The sequence below is a fragment of the Schistocerca americana genome, chromosome 2 (genome assembly GCF_021461395.2).
Source record: "Schistocerca americana isolate TAMUIC-IGC-003095 chromosome 2, iqSchAmer2.1, whole genome shotgun sequence".
NCBI lineage: Eukaryota > Metazoa > Arthropoda > Insecta > Orthoptera > Acrididae > Schistocerca > Schistocerca americana.
Window position 1 is genome coordinate 607,506,067 of NC_060120.1, and position 17,976 is coordinate 607,524,042.

A 17,976-nucleotide genomic window follows, 5' to 3' on the forward strand; every position below is an offset into this window, starting at 1 on the left:
GCACCAAAAGCAAAGATTGATGAATCTCAAGGATGGGAACAAGATAAGAATATGTGGCAATCTACAAATGTTAATTACTAGTTTCATTCACATATACGAAAATAGCTTTGTAAAAAATAACAGTAATTTTATACTAGCAGCAAAAAGCAAATTTGTAAAATCATTGCAAATGTATATGGCTGCTTTGTAACAACACAAAACAATTTATAACTGGCAAACACTGTGGAGTTCATAAAAGTAATTGAATGACTATTCCAAAACATATGTTCAACTTGTTTTCCACAACTTCTCTTATAAAATGATGATGGCATTACTTAAATGTTATTTTGATGTTTTTATGACAATATGAAAATGATGATTATTATTATCATCATCATCAGTAGCAGCAGCAGCTGCAATGGCAGCAGCCACCACTTGCTATCTACTGCTGGTTGAAGACCATCTCAAAAAGATTCCATGCATGATTATCAACTACACATATCCATGTGGCGCTGCAAGTTTTTTAGGCCATCTACCCATCTTGTGTTACTTTTGTCATGTAGGTCTTTTCTTGTCCCTTAGAATTCAGCAAAGAACACCTTTGTCCATCCAGCACCTATTAACCTCAATTTCATTTTCAATATACATAATTCTGTTTTCTATTCCCTTATGTTCCCAAAATCTCTTCGTTTGTTTTCCCTATCAGTATTTGAATGAATTTTGCATAAAAACTCTGTCTCACTGTTTTAAGTCAAAACTGGAAATTTGCATTGATACTGAACTTTCCTTTTCAGGCACACTGGAGTTTAGTTTTGAAAAACCCTATTTAGTTTTCATAAGCACTCCAGAACCTAAAAAATAAACTCGTCAATTTGTTCTACGACTTCATCGTTTACTTATATAACTTTAGTTTCCTTGTTTATTGTACATTATTTTAGTATTACTACTATTGACTTTCAAATCTACATTAAAATCTGCTGTATTAGGTACTTCTGTTCACTCCTGAAGGCTATCTGCAATAGAGGTGAACAGTATGATATCTTCAGTAGTTCGGAGGCAGTTCACATGTAATTTAGTAATGTGAATTTCTGTTTTGTTCTCTGTGTTAAAGGATTTGAAGGCTTCCTCTAAGGCTATTGGAATAGTTTTGGTTTATATGGAACTTCCTTGGTTGTCTCCTCTTACAGCTCTGAATGCAACATTAAGTCTACTGGAAACTGTAATATTATTAATAGCATATCCTTCAGTACAATAAAAAAAGCTGAATAACTGCTAAGTTACTCAAGGATTATAAGGTCAGATATTGTTTGCATAATTTGGGACTTCGTTGTTGTTCTATTGAATCAAAATGTTCACATCAATGATGGCAATGTTTCCAGCAACAGAAACATTCATAAATACACAACACACACATTATTTCAGAAATGATTTGAGCTAACCTTTATTGTTGGATGATATTAAGGATTCCAACTCCTCAATTCTCAATTTTAAATCTTTGTTTTCTTGCTGAATTTTCTTCCATGTGCCTAAAAGAGAGAGATCATATATTTAAAATACATAAACTCAGACCTATGTCAGTACAAATTATATTATGGAGGACATATAGAAGTTAGCTGTCCAGTTTACCTCTCACCACATCCTGTTGGTAGCCATAAGTCTCAACTAGTGTATTTGGATGATGATCATTTCTTTCCATCTTCAACTGTTTAACAACATTTTCAAGCTCCTGCACCTGTTTACAGAAGCACTGTTACAAGAAAGTGATCACATCTTGTGAAAATTTAAGTACAGTTACTAGGGTTTTGTTGTTATCAATGTGATATAATGTAAAGACTTTATACAGGTTTGTAACAGAATTTTTTCCCTGCAGCCTAATAATATCACGACGACAGTGAAATCATCAGGAAAGGAGCAGTCACACACTGCTGACATGAATACAAGAAACATGGGAAAAAAACAATACCTTTAGCTCTGTTCTTGAACACATTATTTTACAAAACATGGAATATATGGAAGAAAATTTACCTGTGTGTCCATTAAGTATCTCTGACACAGCTCCCACATACATTGTAGTTCAGTTTCAAGTTCTTGGGTTCTCCTTGTTGACACTGAAATCAGAAGCAGTAATTTAGTGCGTAATTTCACATACAGAAGATAACTGCTAAACACAGTAACAAGTTGCCAAAGCCAAGCTTACCAATCAGCTTTTCTTCTAATTCAATCCATTTCTCTTCTTTTTGCTCCATAGGCTGTCCTGTGTCTTCTCCCATTAATTTTCTTTCATGTGACTGACAGTTTGCACATTTTGATCCTCTGACTTCAGTGGAAAGCAACCTTAACTTAAAAATAAGAATTATATGATTTATAGGTACCTTTATTATTCACTCAGAATGACTCACTGTATTTTAGTATTAACACTTATGGCTTACAGTAAGAAAATAACAAAGAAACAAATACATTATGGGAGTATTTTCCAACAAATTAATGGCAGTGGACTCTAGTTCTTATATAAAACGTCAAATGTGCGTAACAGGCATTATTCTGAATTAACATATATATAAAGGTGCTGAAATTCTAGAGATAAATTACTGATTACACAACAAAAGATGACATGTCAATTTGGTTCTTAAGTTTTCTTGCATATGCAATTTAGATAAGCCTTTGACAAATTGCAATTGAATGCTTTTACATCAGACATTAATATCTACATTACCTGATCAAGGAAGAAGATTATTGGAATCAAATATCACTCTGTTTCTTGAGAATAATGTAATCTTATATAACAAGGAGAAATGAAATTATTCTGAGGGTGACTTGACACTGGCAACAATTTATACAGTTTTACTTACAGTTAAATAGAGTAATATTAAGTGTGATGTTGTCTTGAGTAAAATCATTAAGTATGTGAAAAATAATGAGGAGATGCTAAACTAAGCTAAGCTAGTGCCATATGGGTTGAGCTCTGTGTTCAGGTCAGTGTTTCTTGCTTTCACAAATAGAATACAATCCAAAAGAACAGGCTCTTTATTGTCACATGACCTTTCATATACACCAATTTCCTTGAAACACTGTCACTCTTAACTGATGCTAAAGGTTATATTAAGAATTCTAAACGTAATTTTCTATCTCCTCTTGTGACAATTCTTATCACAGCCACACGAAACACCAGTCAGTTGCAAAGTGAGGGGGTTGCCTTTCCTTATGTTTTAGTAACTAATTCTTGCCATTAGCATAAGATTATATTAAGCAAAAGACAAATATTGAAATAAAGTAAATCTAAAATTATCCTCATGTTCTTTAACTGTAAGTTACAAAGAATTCAAAAGTGCCTGAACAATCAATTGTTAAAGTCCTAAAAAATGCAAAGTTCTAAGCAATGAATTATAAATAAATTACTCTTGCCATACCTTCTCATTTTCTTTCTGCAAGTGGTAAAACTGGTCTCTCAGATCATCAAGCTCATCGCCTTTTTCTCTCAGTTTCTTCTCCAAAGCCAAGACATTCAGGTCTGATCTGTCACCTGTCAAAAACAAAAATTTATGAAGACTATTATTTGAACCAATGCATACAGCACGACTTGTTAAACTTTCTCCAGTAAATACTTTAGGAGTAAAGGAGATCAAGACAGTTCAGCAGGTAGACTGGGGGCTGTACGGGGAGGAAGAGAGGGGGAGAGCGAGGGAGGGGGAGAGCGAGAGGGGTGGGGGGTGGGGGGGGGGGGAGGAAGAGGGGTTGGGATAGGCAGCCACTGGTTCAGAGGGAACCAGCTGGTTTGCTGCCTAGGAATGCAGCAGGGAGGGGTGGCAGATGCATTGACTAGGCATGTGTTGTGTGGGTTTTGGAGCCAATAGTAAGTTGTACACAATGAAGCTGATGTGGATTTAAGTTGGAAGGGGGTGATAGTACAGAGAAAGGAGAAATTGTTGGGTGCAGAGTGTGGGTATAGAGGGTTAACGGAGATTGAGGCCAGGAGTGTTACGGGAGTGAAGGATGTGTTGCAAGAAGAACTCTAATTTGTGTAACTCAGAAAAAGCTGGTGCTGGAGGGGAGGATCCAGTTGGTCCAGGCTACGTTATGTAGCAGCCGCTGAAACTGAGCATACTGTGCTCAGCTGCAAATTGTACCACCGAGTAGTCACTTTTGTTCTTGGCCACAGTTTGACAGTACCCATTCTTTCTGATGGACAGGTGGTTGGTTGACAGATTGACAGACATAAAATGCTGCACAGTGATTGCAGTAGATTTGGTATATGAAATAGCTGCTTTCACAGGTAGTCCTGCCTCTGATGGTGTAAGATAAGCCTGTGACAGGACTAGTGTAGTAAGTGCTGGGTGGGTAGATTGGACGGGTCTTGCACCTGGATCTCCCACAGAGATATGACCCCTGTGGCAAGGAGTTGTGGGTGGAAGTGGCGCAAGGATGGACTAGGATGTTGTGAAGATTGGGTGGGTGGCAGAACACCACATTAGGCATGATGACAGATAATCAAACCCTGGTGAAGGATATGGTTCAGTTGTTATGATCTGGATAATACTGGTGAAGAGGAGGTCATTCCATTGTGTCTGATTCTTGAGAGTGGTGGAAGGATTAAGGGTGAGTAAGGATAGGGCATAGGAAATATGTTGCAGACTAGGTCTTGGGGGTAGTGCCTGTCTGTGAAGGCCCTCGTGAGACGTCACCATACTGCACAAGAGAATTCTCTCTGCTGCTGATTTGCCATCCATGAGTGGCCTGCTGTATGGGAGAGACTTTTTAGTCTGGAAAGATTGACAGCTGTCAAAATGCAGGTTCTGTTGGTGGTTAGTAGGATAGAGCAATCAGAATGGTAGAGGTCAATTTCCAGGATGGTGGCATATTGGGCTGAGGAGCACCAGGTGAAGCAGATGGGAGAGAAGGTGTTGACGTTATAAAGAATGAGAATAAGGTTTCTTGACCCTGAGTCCAGATTATGAATATATCATCAATTAAGCTGAACCAGATAGGAGGCTTGGGGTCTTTACAGGTTAGGTATGTTTCCTCTAGAGCATACGCTGCTGCCATCTGGGTGCCCATAGATGTGATGCAGATTTGTTTATATACCTTCCTCTCAGAGAAGAAGTAGCTGTGTGTCAGAATATAGTTGGCAAGGCATGTGAGAAATGATGTAATAGATCTGGAGTCTGGAAACATAGTGTCTGATTGTGGCAAGGCCATGGGCATGAGGGATGCTGGTGTATAGGGAGGTGGGACCAATAGTGACAAGTAGGGATCCAGGAGGTAATGGGGTGGGGATGCAGAGAGTTGATGAAGGAAGTAGTTGGTATCTTTGATGTGAGAAGCTAGTCACCACCTTGTGCCAATCTTTTTATGGGCCATCTAGATGAAACTATCCTAATTTTCCAGAATCGAAAACCTCTTGGTTGTTTCAGGTTAATTAATGATATATTCATGATATACTGGTTGGAGGTGATGGTCAAGAAGAGCAGAAATCTTTCAGTGGGACCACAAAGCAAGTTACAGTGGGGCTTCACATGTTAAGTTTGGCCTTTGGTGTCATGCTATGAGACATGCCTATTTCATCAGATCATGCAACTGATAAAACAATGCCTATGAAAGGCAGTTTCTAGGTATGAGTTTCAGTTCAGCACATTCTCAGCTTGTTACAAATTCTTCATCACACAGTAAATCCATAAAAGAGTCAACAAAGTTATCTCTGATAGACATGACTTTACAAAATGAGACTGTACAGTGGTGTCCAAAAGTTAAGAATGAAAGTACCTTTTGCTTGATGTGTCAGTGCCACATAACAAAGTGCAATTATAGTTGGATAACATGTAGAAAGACAGTATAGTGCAAATGGAAACAGTATGAAATATATACAACAAGATGAACAGAAATGATACAATTATTCAAAGACAATACTTACACTGAAATCACCGCAATTTATGATGGTAATGTGGACATTACAGAAGTTGGGACACAGTTTTTTAAAGGGTGTGTAGTTACAATTGGCGGTAACACCTGCTGTGCAATGTGCTCCCATGCTGGCCACAAGATTGGCAAGGAATTCTTGTGGTAGAGCATTCAATTCCTTCACTGATGTGGTTGACAACTGCTAAGACATTAATTGGTGTATGTGGATGTGGATGTGCTGCAATATATCTCCCCAACACATTCCATATTTCCAAATGTGCTCAATGGGATTTAAGTCGAATGGGGGGAGGGGGGGGGGGGGGAGGCACACCATTTGCCATACATCCTCTCATTCCAAGAACTCCTCCACCTGCACTATTCAATGCAGTGCATTTTCATTCACAAAATGAAGTCAGGGTTGGATGTGCACCTGAAAAGACACAGCGACATGACAAAATTGCCCAGTGAGGGTACCACATTCAAAGATTTACAATGGTGCCAAAAGATAGGGACTGGAGCAGTGAGGAATGGGGTCATATGATGTTCTCAGATGAGAGCAGATTCTTTGTGCATAGTAATTATGGTTGTTCCCTCTTGTGGTGAGAGGTGGGAACACACAGTACACACAGGAACATTGTCAAATATGATAATTTTGATGGCCCAGGTGTTACAGTGTGGGAGACATAATGTCACACGAGTGTACTGACCTCCAAATCTTTCAACATGGTACAATCATCAGTCATCATTACTGTGACACTATACTCCTCCTCCATTTATGTCTTTTTAGGGATGTAATTGGCAGTGACTTCATTTTTATGGATGACTATGCACGACTGCAACGAATAGCACTGGTGGAGAAGCTCTTCGAATGAGAGGATATTCGTCGACTGGAATGGTCTGCCCTTTCTCTCCAACTTAAATACCATTTAGCATGTGTGGGATGCATTGGGGGGACATATAGCAGAACATGCACTGACAACCATCCAGTAGTTGTCAACTGTGCTCATGGAGGAATGGAACACCCCATGAGAAGAACTTCTCACCAACTTCGTGGCCAGCGAACGATCATGTTACACAGCGTACACTGCTGTTCATGGTTATACACACACTGTTAAAAACCATGTCCCACCTTCTTTTGTAATGTCCAGGTGCTATTATAAATCATGGTGACTGCAGTGTAATCTTTGAATAAAAGTGTCACTTCTGTTCATCACAGGGCATCTTTCTTTCAGTTGCATTCTGTACTATACTGTAGCAGTTCTTTCTACATAGAGTCCAAGTTTCATTGAACTACCTTACTTAGCATTGACACATGATGCAAAAGTTACTTTCATCCTTAAGTTTAGCACACCAACGTATAATCTCATTTTCGGTAAAGGTACGTCTATCAGAGATTACTTCATTACACTCTTTAATGGACTTGTGCTTTAACGAAGATTTTGTGACAAGCTGAAAGTTTGCTGAACTGAGAGCCATACGTAGAAACCTGCCTTTCATGGGGGTGGATTATCAGTTGCATGATCTAATGATCAGAGCAAGTCTTACAGTCTGGCTCCAAAGGCCCAACCTAATCTGCGGAGTCTGGAATGCATGACACGGAACTCGATGAAGGTTAAAGGATTGCCAAACCAGAAAATGAAACAGACAGTACGTTATAAATTAGTTAAGATGTAAAACATTTACACAGACAATTTTGTATTATTTCACACTTTATTAAACAAAAACATTTCTGAATTGGGTGATTTTGTTTTTATTTGAACTCGTATGAGCAAAACATTCAGGTACAGTCTGGAAACAATGGACAAGCAAGGTGGCTCTCTCTTCTGAAGTGGAAGTTCTAAAAGATGTTTGCGTTAATTATCAGGTTATTTATGGAGAAGTAATCATCCAGCTTCCTTGCTCCACTGTTTATGGTCTCTTGGAGCTCATAGTCATTTACATTACTAAGTAACATACTTGTATCATCTGCAAAGAATGTTCCAGTGGTGAACCTGATGTTTAAAGGCAAGACATTTATATATAAAAAGAACAGGAGCAGTTCCATGTTGAACCTGGTGCAATAGCTCTATGGTGTTTGAAGAACACTTTGAAGCTTTATAAAAGTCACTTATAGGTTCAAGTCTCAGTTTTGTACAGTTTTAATTTACCACACAATGATGATATGTCTATTAGCACTGTCAATATAATCAACAAGTAAAATCTAGTAAGCTTGCTCTTAACAGGTTATAGCTTTTTAGTAGGCAATAACTTCATTCAAGGAAAGTGGCAGAAATTCTTTTTGGACAGTTCAAAAAAAATTGTACAAGTGCAATTAAAACAACTGGTGTTGCAACACTAAAATTACGTATTTCCCAGAAAAACTTAAATTTCTTTATTAAAAACATGGAACTCTCTTCCCTAAAGATGTCTTACAATTTAAAGACATATCTTGCAACTCACAAAAGAAGTTGAATCACACTCATTCCTGTGTCTTAGCTGCTGTGTGACCTCACTCACTACGATGCACTTCAGGAATAAGTAATTATGCTGCACATGTGATGTTCCTTCTTGCAAAGTGTATTTAAAAATCAATGTTTTACAATGACAGTGGAAAACATAACTAGAAATATTTGTCTCTTGTGTAAGTCATTTGGAGTAAATGTAAATGATCAGTTGAAGTGAAGGGAAGGGAAGGATAAATATTCTCACCAACAGTTAAATGCAGATTAAAATATAAATAATAAAGAGTCACTTTACTGTCTGCAGTACAACCATGATAATTTTTCTCCTCTTCTCTTTGCTGATGCACTGATTACTTTTACTGGCCATTATGATTATAGAAATACTGCAATTTTTTGTGCTCAAAAAATTCCATTATAAATCATCATTTGTGATGGTTACTGATTTAGTGTACCACTCTACACATTTTTTCATTGTTTATCACCATTCAAAGCATAATAAATATATGCAATCACTACTCCTTACAAGCAGGTCATACCTGATGCTGCTGTTTTGGAACCACTGCTAAAACTGGGATCACACCTGTGTTCCACTGTCCACCAGGGTGCTTCATTCTGATCATTATTGGCAATCTGAAACACACAAAGCATGTCAGACAGTCAGAGAAAAAGAATGTTCACTGTGTTAGTGTAGCATAAATGTGCTCTAAAAAATCTACTCACCAAGTGCCTAAAATGCTAATATTTTTAAGCGTTTCATTCAGTTTCTTCCAAATCAATTTCACCTCAATATTTCAGTCCACAAAGCAACTACTAACCTTCGTGTATAAGTCTAAAAAGAAATACGTACATAGCTCCCAAGTCTAGAAACAGATATGTGCATAGCTCCCTCATAAATGCATTCTATATGTGTTGTCTCTCTAACTTTTCTGTTTTATCTTAAATTGTGTGTGACACAAATGTACCTTTAAAAATTCTTACTCTGAGTATATCAAAATCATTAAGTGTTTAGTCATGACATTAAACATAGCAGGATCACAATTGTTTCATCTTGGTTCTAGAGCACAGCATCTCTTGACAGAAATCTTCAGCTTTCATGTGAAATATTGTTAATGTGGCAACTGTATTTTGCTTATCCTTCAAAATTTTCAATCTTCATATCCACTTTGCTCTTGTTTGACACAGATAGATTGTATTTTTCTCACTATTAATTTCCTCAAATTCTCATCATCGCGGTATAGTAAGGTGCATTCAAAAAGCATATTCTGTAAAATCCATCACCTCACAATCAGTGTTATCCTCTACTTGTTTGAAAATTAAACTACAAAAGTTTAGAACAGAAAATTAAGTGTAGTATTCAATAATCTAGCAAAATTTTAAAATAAGCTTGTGTGCTCACATAATTACTTAGGTATGTCTTAAAATAACGAGAAAAAATATCTGCTCTCATTCATATAATGTAACATAGAATTCAGAATGTGATACTCATGTTAAAAAAAAATTGATAGTTATTTTCAATTATTGATAGATGTGTAATTAAGCTGTGTATGTGGAATGCAACACTGGTGTGTTTCTGTTGAGCAAATGTCACATTAGCTGGGGCACCTTGCGTATGCCACACGCATGGTACATGAAGTGTATGTGTGTGTAACCCCCCCCACCCCCCCCACCCCCGCCCCGAGGGTTTGCAGTTATTGAAAATATTGTTTCAGCTGAATAGTACAGGGTGTGCATAAAGTCCAAGAACACTTTCAATTATTTATTGCACAGGAACCAAACATTGTACAGATGTCATACATATGTCATATTGAAGAGAAACCTTGAAAGTTATTTTTCAAGTGTACCGCCACAGCGTAGTTGGGTAATTTGCCGATAGTCAGCGCTAGTTGCAAACATGGCGAATTCAGCTGTGGAGCAAGCTCTCTCTGTGTTGGAGTTCGACAAAAATGTGTGCTACTGCTGTGAACAGGCATAATTGTCTAATATGGGGTACAAAGCATCCACATGAATGCATTGAATTTGAGCGTGACTCTGCAAAGGTTGATGTTTTTTGTGCCTTTCCACATCGAAAGCTGTACGGGCCATTCTTATTTGCTGAAAGCACTGTCACTGGATATTCCTATACATGTTGCAGCAATGGCTGATGCCTCAAATGCAGTCAGACTCTCCATTCATCTTTCAGGAGGATAGGGCACCACCCCATTTTCATCGAGAAGTTAGTTGGTACCTGAGCACGGAGCTGCCGCATTGATGGATTGGCTGTGCTACGGAAGGGGACAGCTGTTTCATGAAATGGCCACCCTGATCACCAGATCTCACTCCGTGTGACTTTTTTCTGTGGGGACACATTAAAGTTCTGATGTATGTACTTACTGCCTCTACTATGTGATGTAGCAGAGCTCCAGGAGAATATACTGGAACCGACTGCTACAGACGATGATGCCATGCTGAGAAAGGTATGGCAAAAATTCGATTACCATCTTGATGTCTGCCGGGTCACTCATGGTTCACAAAAAAAAATATTTTCAGAGTTTCTCTTCAAAGTGAAATATGTATGACATCTGTAAAATGTTTGGATCTTGTGCAGTGAATAATTGAAAGTGTTCCCAAACTTTATGTACATCTTGTATTTCTTAATCCAAACAACTTCTTTGACCTGGGTTATATCAAACGGTAAGCATTAGGATGAAGTATCTCTGGGATTTCAAGTGGTCCAATGTAAATACCAAAAAATTTCTTTACCTCCTTATTGATGGCTATACATTTTTCATAACTTTTGGTTAATACCAGATCCCCTACCTTACATTGAATGACTTTAAGTTTCTTATCATGTTTTTGGTTTCCTTGTCTTGTGTCATTTTGTTTCTGTCATTTGCAATGATTTCAGTATGAGCTGGATAGTCAACTAATTTATTCAAAATATGTTCTGGTTTTTGTCATACTGTATTTCATATGGTGTGAAACCTGTGATAGTGTGTTGTGAACTATTCAGTACATCTTCAAATTGATTGAGGTACCAAGATCAGGTTTTGTGATCTTTTGCACAGTATGTCCTGCAAAGCCTACCTATTTTGCACATGTACCTCTATGTTGGATTGCACAGTAGTGAATAAATGGATATTAAAATATGTTTTATTTTTTCTTAGCTAGTAAATCCTTTCCATATGACTGAAGTGACCTGACTGCCATTACCTTTCAAGAAATTATCTTTAGTAAAACACTGAATAATTTCCCTGCTGGTTGCTTTCCTCAATGGAACCAATTTTATAAATTTTGAAAACAGATCTACTGCAACTAAAATATAACAATAACTATCTTTGGAGCAAGGTAGTTTTCCAAATAAATCAATGACAATTAGTTCAGACTTACCTTTTGGGCACATACTTTCCATAACACACTGATCTTTTGATTGGAGCCTTTAACTCTCAGGTATTGGTCACAAGTTAACAGACAATTCCTATCTCTTCTAGAGATATTTTTGAAATATACATTTTCCTTCAGTTTTTGTATACTTTTCATTATGCCACAGTGTTCATAACTCTGGTGTATGTATTTAATTACTGTATCTACATGTTGTTTGGGCCATCATACTTTCCAACTGTCCAAGTCGGGACTACTTCTTCAAAATAGAATCCCTTTAAAAACCTGATAATATAATTTCACTTTTCATCCCCTTTTCATCCATATAACTCTTTACTAATTTCCATCCTTCATCTTGATTTTAGTTACACATTAATTGGTTACAGATATTAGCAATTTCCTGCTTCTCTTTTATTCTCTGAATGTACATGATCTGAAAATTTTTGTTGTTCTGTAAGTTTTCATTTTCTTGTCCCCCCCCCCCACACACACACACACACACACTGGGAATCTAGACAGAGCATCTGCTATCACATTTTGGTCTCCTTTTATGTAATTTATTGTGTAGTTAAATTGTTATAGGAAAATAGCCCAGTTAGTAATTCTGTCATGAAAAGGAAAATAGCCCAGTTAGTAATTCTGTCATGAAAAGGTTTTCATTCCTGTATGTAGCTCAAAGCTTTGTGGTCAGAGAAAACTATTGTTTTATGACCAACTAGGTAGCTCTTAAGCTTTTTAAATCCCCAGACATAACTAAGAGTTCTTTTTCTGTGACAGTATAATTTCTCTTGTGTTTCTGCAATCCTCTCCTAGCAAAACTGATTGAAAAGTGTTCTATAGCCCCATTGATTTTTTTCTGCTGAAAAAGTTGTACCCCAAACCCATAATCACTTCCATCAGTCATAAGACAGAATGGTAATGCCCAATCAGGCCTATGAAGGATTTTACTGTTGCAAAGTTGCTTCTTAATTTCATTGAATGCCTCTTGACATTTAGTCGTCCATTCCCAAATTGAATTTTTCTTAAGAAGTTCTCTGAGACATGGCGCATTAAGTGCCTGCATACATACATATGTATGGTAAAAGTTTGCCAAGCCATAAAACGACGTAAGTTGCTTTTTGTTTTTGGGTAATGGAAATTCCTGTATGGCCATGAGTTTATCTTTGTCAGGCAGAATTCCCTTTTCACTAATAGTGTGGCATAAAAATTTTAATTCTGTCACTCCAAATTTACGTTTCTCTTATTTCAAAGTCATACCCCCCTGTATAAACTTTTTTTCCAATTTGCCTTAAAGTTTCAATATGTTCTTCCCATGTGTTACTAGTTACTAAAATATCGTCCACATAGATTACCAATTTGGACAATAATTTCCTACCTAAGACACATACAAATTCAGCAACTGAAATGTTAAGTCCAAATGGCACTATACAATTTTGATAGCTTTTTCCATTGTATAAAAATGTAGCATACTGTCTTGAATTTGGCTCTTAAACAATTTGGTGAAACCTTGATGTTAAATCTAGAATGGAAAAATATTTTGTGTCACTGAATTTATTCAATAATTCCTCCAGGGATTCAGGATAGTCAGTTTTCCGTCTAAGGAATTTGTTCAGATAGCGAGAATCCGAAACAAGCCTAACATCTCCATCTTTCTCAGAAACAACACCCATTGGATTATTGTACTGGCTGCTGCTCCTTTCACTATTCCCCATGTTTGCATCTTCTGGAATTCTCTCTCCACTAATTTTCTTTTGCAAATGGAGACCCCATATGGTTTGATAAAAAATGGATCATGCTGTTTCATTTTTAATCTGCAGACATAATTTTTAACTCTTCCTGGCTGATTACAAAAAAGTCACAATATTCCCGCAGAAACTGATCTAAATCTTTTCTCTCATAATTGGATAGGCTATCTGCAGTACCCCCCCCCCCCCCCCCCCATGAACCATGGACCTTGCCGTTGGTGGGGAGGCTTGCGTGCCTCAGCGATACAGATAGCCGTACCGTAGGTGCAACCACAACGGAGGGGTATCTGTTGAGAGGCCAGACAAACGTGTGGATCCTGAAGAGGGGCAGCAGCCTTTTCAGTAGTTGCAAGGGCAACAGTCTGGATGATTGACTGATCTGGCCTTGTAACAATAACCAAAACGGCCTTGCTGTGCTGGTACTGCGAACGGCTGAAAGCAAGGGGAAACTACAGCCGTAATTTTTCCCGAGGGCATGCAGCTTTACTGTATGATTACATGATGATGGCATCCTCTTGGGTAAAATATTCCGGAGGTAAAATAGTCCCCCATTCGGATCTCCGGGCGGGGACTACTCAAGAGGATGTCGTTATCAGGAGAAAGAAAACTGGTGTTCTACGGATCGGAGCATGGAATGTCAGATCCCTTAATCGGGCAGGTAGGTTAGAAAATTTAAAAAGGGAAATGGATAGGTTGAAGTTAGATACAGTGGGAATTAGTGAAGTTCGGTGGCAGGAGGAATAAGACTTCTGGTCAGGTGACTACAGGGTTATAAACACAAAATCAAATAGGGGGAATGCAGGAGTAGGTTTAATAATGAATAGGAAAATAGGAATGCGGGTAAGCTACTACAAACAGCATAGTGAACGCATTATTGTGGCCAAGATAGATACGAAGCCCACACCTACTACAGTAGTACAAGTTTATATGCCAACTAGCTCTGCAGATGACGAAGAAATTGAAGAAATGTATGATGAAACAAAAGAAATTATTCAGATTGTGAAGGGAGACGAAAATTTAATAGTCATGGGTGACTGGAATTCGAGTGTAGGAAAAGGGAGAGAAGGAAACATAGTAGGTGAATATGGATTGGGGGACAGAAATGAAAGAGGAAGCCGCCTGGTAGAATTTTGCACAGAGCACAACATAATCATAACTAACACTTGGTTTAAGAATCATGAAAGAAGGTTGTATACATGGAAGAACCCTGGAGATACTAAAAGGTATCAGATAGATTATATAATGGTAAGACAGAGATTTAGGAACCAGGTTTTAAATTGTAAGACATTTCCAGGGGCAGATGTGGACTCTGACCACAATCTATTGGTTATGACCTGTAGATTAAAACTGAAGAAACTGCAAAAAGGTGGGAATTTAAGGAGATGGGACCTGGATAAACTAAAAGAACCAGAGGTTGTACAGAGATTCAGGGAGAGCATAAGGGAGCAATTGACAGGAATGGGGGAAATAAATACAGTAGAAGAAGAATGGGTAGCTTTGAGGGATGAAGTAGTGAAGGCAGCAGAGGATCAAGTAGGTAAAAAGACGAGGGCTAGTAGAAATCCTTGGGTAACAGAAGAAATATTGAATTTAATTGATGAAAGGAGAAAATATAAAAATGCAGTAAGTGAAACAGGCAAAAAGGAATACAAACGTCTCAAAAATGAGATCGACAGGAAGTGCAAAATGGCTAAGCAGGGATGGCTAGAGGACAAATGTAAGGATGTAGAGGCCTATCTCACTAGGGGTAAGATAGATACCGCCTACAGGAAAATTAAAGAGACCTTTGGAGATAAGAGAACGACTTGTATGAATATCAAGAGCTCAGATGGAAACCCAGTGCTAAGCAAAGAAGGGAAAGCAGAAAGGTGGGAGGAGTATATAGAGGGTCTATACAAGGGCGATGTACTTGAGGACAATATTATGGAAATGGAAGAGGATGTAGATGAAGATGAAATGGGAGATACGATACTGCGTGAAGAGTTTGACAGAGCACTGAAAGACCTGAGTCGAAACAAGGCCCCCGGAGTAGACAATATTCCATTGGAACTACTGACGGCCGTGGGAGAGCCAGTCCTGACAAAACTCTACCATCTGGTGAGCAAGATGTATGAAACAGGCGAAATACCCTCAGACTTCAAGAAGAATATAATAATTCCAATCCCAAAGAAAGCAGGTGTTGACAGATGTGAAAATTACCGAACTATCAGCTTAATAAGTCACAGCTGCAAAATACTAACACGAATTCTTTACAGACGAATGGAAAAACTAGTAGAAGCCAACCTCGGGGAAGATCAGTTTGGATTCCGTAGAAACACTGGAACACGTGAGGCAATACTGACCTTACGACTTATCTTAGAAGAAAGATTAAGGAAAGGCAAACCTACGTTTCTAGCATTTGTAGACTTAGAGAAAGCTTTTGACAATGTTGACTGGAATACTCTCTTTCAAATTCTAAAGGTGGCAGGGGTAAAATACAGGGAGCGAAAGGCTATTTACAATTTGTACAGAAACCAGATGGCAGTTATAAGAGTCGAGGGACATGAAAGGGAAGCAGTGGTTGGGAAGGGAGTAAGACAGGGTTGTAGCCTCTCCCCGATGTTGTTCAATCTGTATATTGAGCAAGCAGTAAAGGAAACAAAAGAAAAATTCGGAGTAGGTATTAAAATTCATGGAGAAGAAATAAAAACATTGAGGTTCGCCGATGACATTGTAATTCTGTCAGAGACAGCAAAGGACTTGGAAGAGCAGTTGAATGGAATGGACAGTGTCTTGAAAGGAGGATATAAGATGAACATCAACAAAAGCAAAACAAGGATAATGGAATGTAGTCTAATTAAGTCGGGTGATGCTGAGGGAATTAGATTAGGAAATGAGGCACTTAAAGTAGTAAAGGAGTTTTGCTATTTGGGGAGCAAAATAACTGATGATGGTCGAAGTAGAGAGGATATAAAATGTAGACTGGCAATGGCAATGAAAGCGTTTCTGAAGAAGAGAAATTTGTTAACATCCAGTATTGATTTAAGTGTCAGGAAGTCATTTCTGAAAGTATTCGTATGGAGTGTAGCCATGTATGGAAGTGAAACATGGACGATAAATAGTTTAGACAAGAAGAGAATAGAAGCTTTCGAAATGTGGTGCTACAAAAGAATGCTGAAGATTAGATGGGTAGATCATGTAACTAATGAGGAAGTATTGAATAGGATTGGGGAGAAGAGAAGTTTGTGGCACAACTTGACCAGAAGAAGGGATCGGTTGGTAGGGCATGTTCTGAGGCATCAAGGGATCACCAATTTAGTATTGGAGGGCAGCGTGGAGGGTAAAAATCGTAGAGGGAGACCACGAGATGAATACACTAAGCAGATTCAAAAGGATGTAGGTTGCAGTAGGTACTGGGAGATGAAAAAGCTTGCACAGGATAGAGTAGCATGGAGAGCTGCATCAAACCAGTCTCAGGACTGAAGACCACAACAACAACAACAAGTGCCACCAGAACACGCACATATAAAAGACTGTTGTGATTGGCAAGGGTGAAGGTCTTTCCTTTTCATCCCATATTATAAGTCTCCCCTGACCCACAGTTTAGGGTGACTTTCTCACAATCTACCCCTTTTCCTTCACCATTCTTCCCTCCCCTTCAACCCTCCTGCCTGAAGAAGGAGCCACTGGCTCCAAAAGCTTGCCAATCACAACGCCTTTTATGTGTATGTGTTCTGCTGCCGCTTGGTGAGTATATTTTTTTGTCCATCCAGTTAAATAGCTTTCTCAATAATTGATTGTTTTCATCGTTATAAACATGCTTTATCTAAACAAAAACATAAGAAACTCTCAATAACATTTTAAAAAGAATGACTCTGGGTACATTTCCTTCAAGTCAGTATCCACTAAGTGTTCTGCCTCCCCCCCCCCCCCCCCCCCCCCCCCCCCCCCCGCCCCCAAACTGATACTGAATTGATGTACGTGCCTGGTGCAACAGGATGAAAGTTGGGTTTGTGAAGATTTTCTCTCCCAGTAGAAGATTTTTTTCTATAATGGGAAAGCAGCTATCCCTCACAGAGTACACTTTTGTATTATAATAAATAGAAAAGCAACAAGGATTAAGGTAGCAAAGGGACACGGGTCAACAATTAGGACAGATAGTTCTACATCTTTGGGCATACTTATTGATAATAAATATAACTCACAGAAATATACTGTTCAATCTCTCACGCAGTAAGTTGATTAAGTTCTGCACTTAACCTTATTACCAGTAAAGGAAACAGACAAATCAGTATCTTAATATATATTCTGCTGCTGCAGCTGCTGTGGTCTTCAGTCCTGAGACTGGTTTGATGCAGCTCTCCATGCTACTCTATCCTGTGCAAGCTTCTTCATCTCCCAGTACCTACTGCAACCTACATACACTCCTGGAAATGGAAAAAAGAACACATTGACACCGGTGTGTCAGACCCACCATACTTGCTCTGGACACTGCGAGAGGGCTGTACAAGCAATGATCACACGCACGGCACAGCGGACACACCAGGAACCGCGGTGTTGGCCGTCGAATGGCGCTAGCTGCG

The 17,976-nt window shown here is 38.5% G+C and overlaps 1 protein-coding gene across 2 annotated transcripts in view; it reads right to left on the reverse strand.

Moving 5' to 3' along the window:
- LOC124596613 (thyroid receptor-interacting protein 11-like) overlaps positions 1–17,976 on the reverse strand; it is a 477,631-nt gene that overhangs the window by 111,499 nt on the left and 348,156 nt on the right. For both annotated transcript variants that reach the window (XM_047135834.1, XM_047135833.1), the window contains exons 4-9: positions 8,849–8,942; positions 3,387–3,499; positions 2,177–2,318; positions 2,005–2,087; positions 1,606–1,711; positions 1,419–1,505 (exon numbers count right to left, since the gene is read on the reverse strand). In XM_047135834.1, coding sequence (XP_046991790.1) covers positions 1,419–1,505; positions 1,606–1,711; positions 2,005–2,087; positions 2,177–2,318; positions 3,387–3,499; positions 8,849–8,942 — 625 coding nt within the window. The remainder of the gene's footprint in view (positions 1–1,418; positions 1,506–1,605; positions 1,712–2,004; positions 2,088–2,176; positions 2,319–3,386; positions 3,500–8,848; positions 8,943–17,976) is intronic.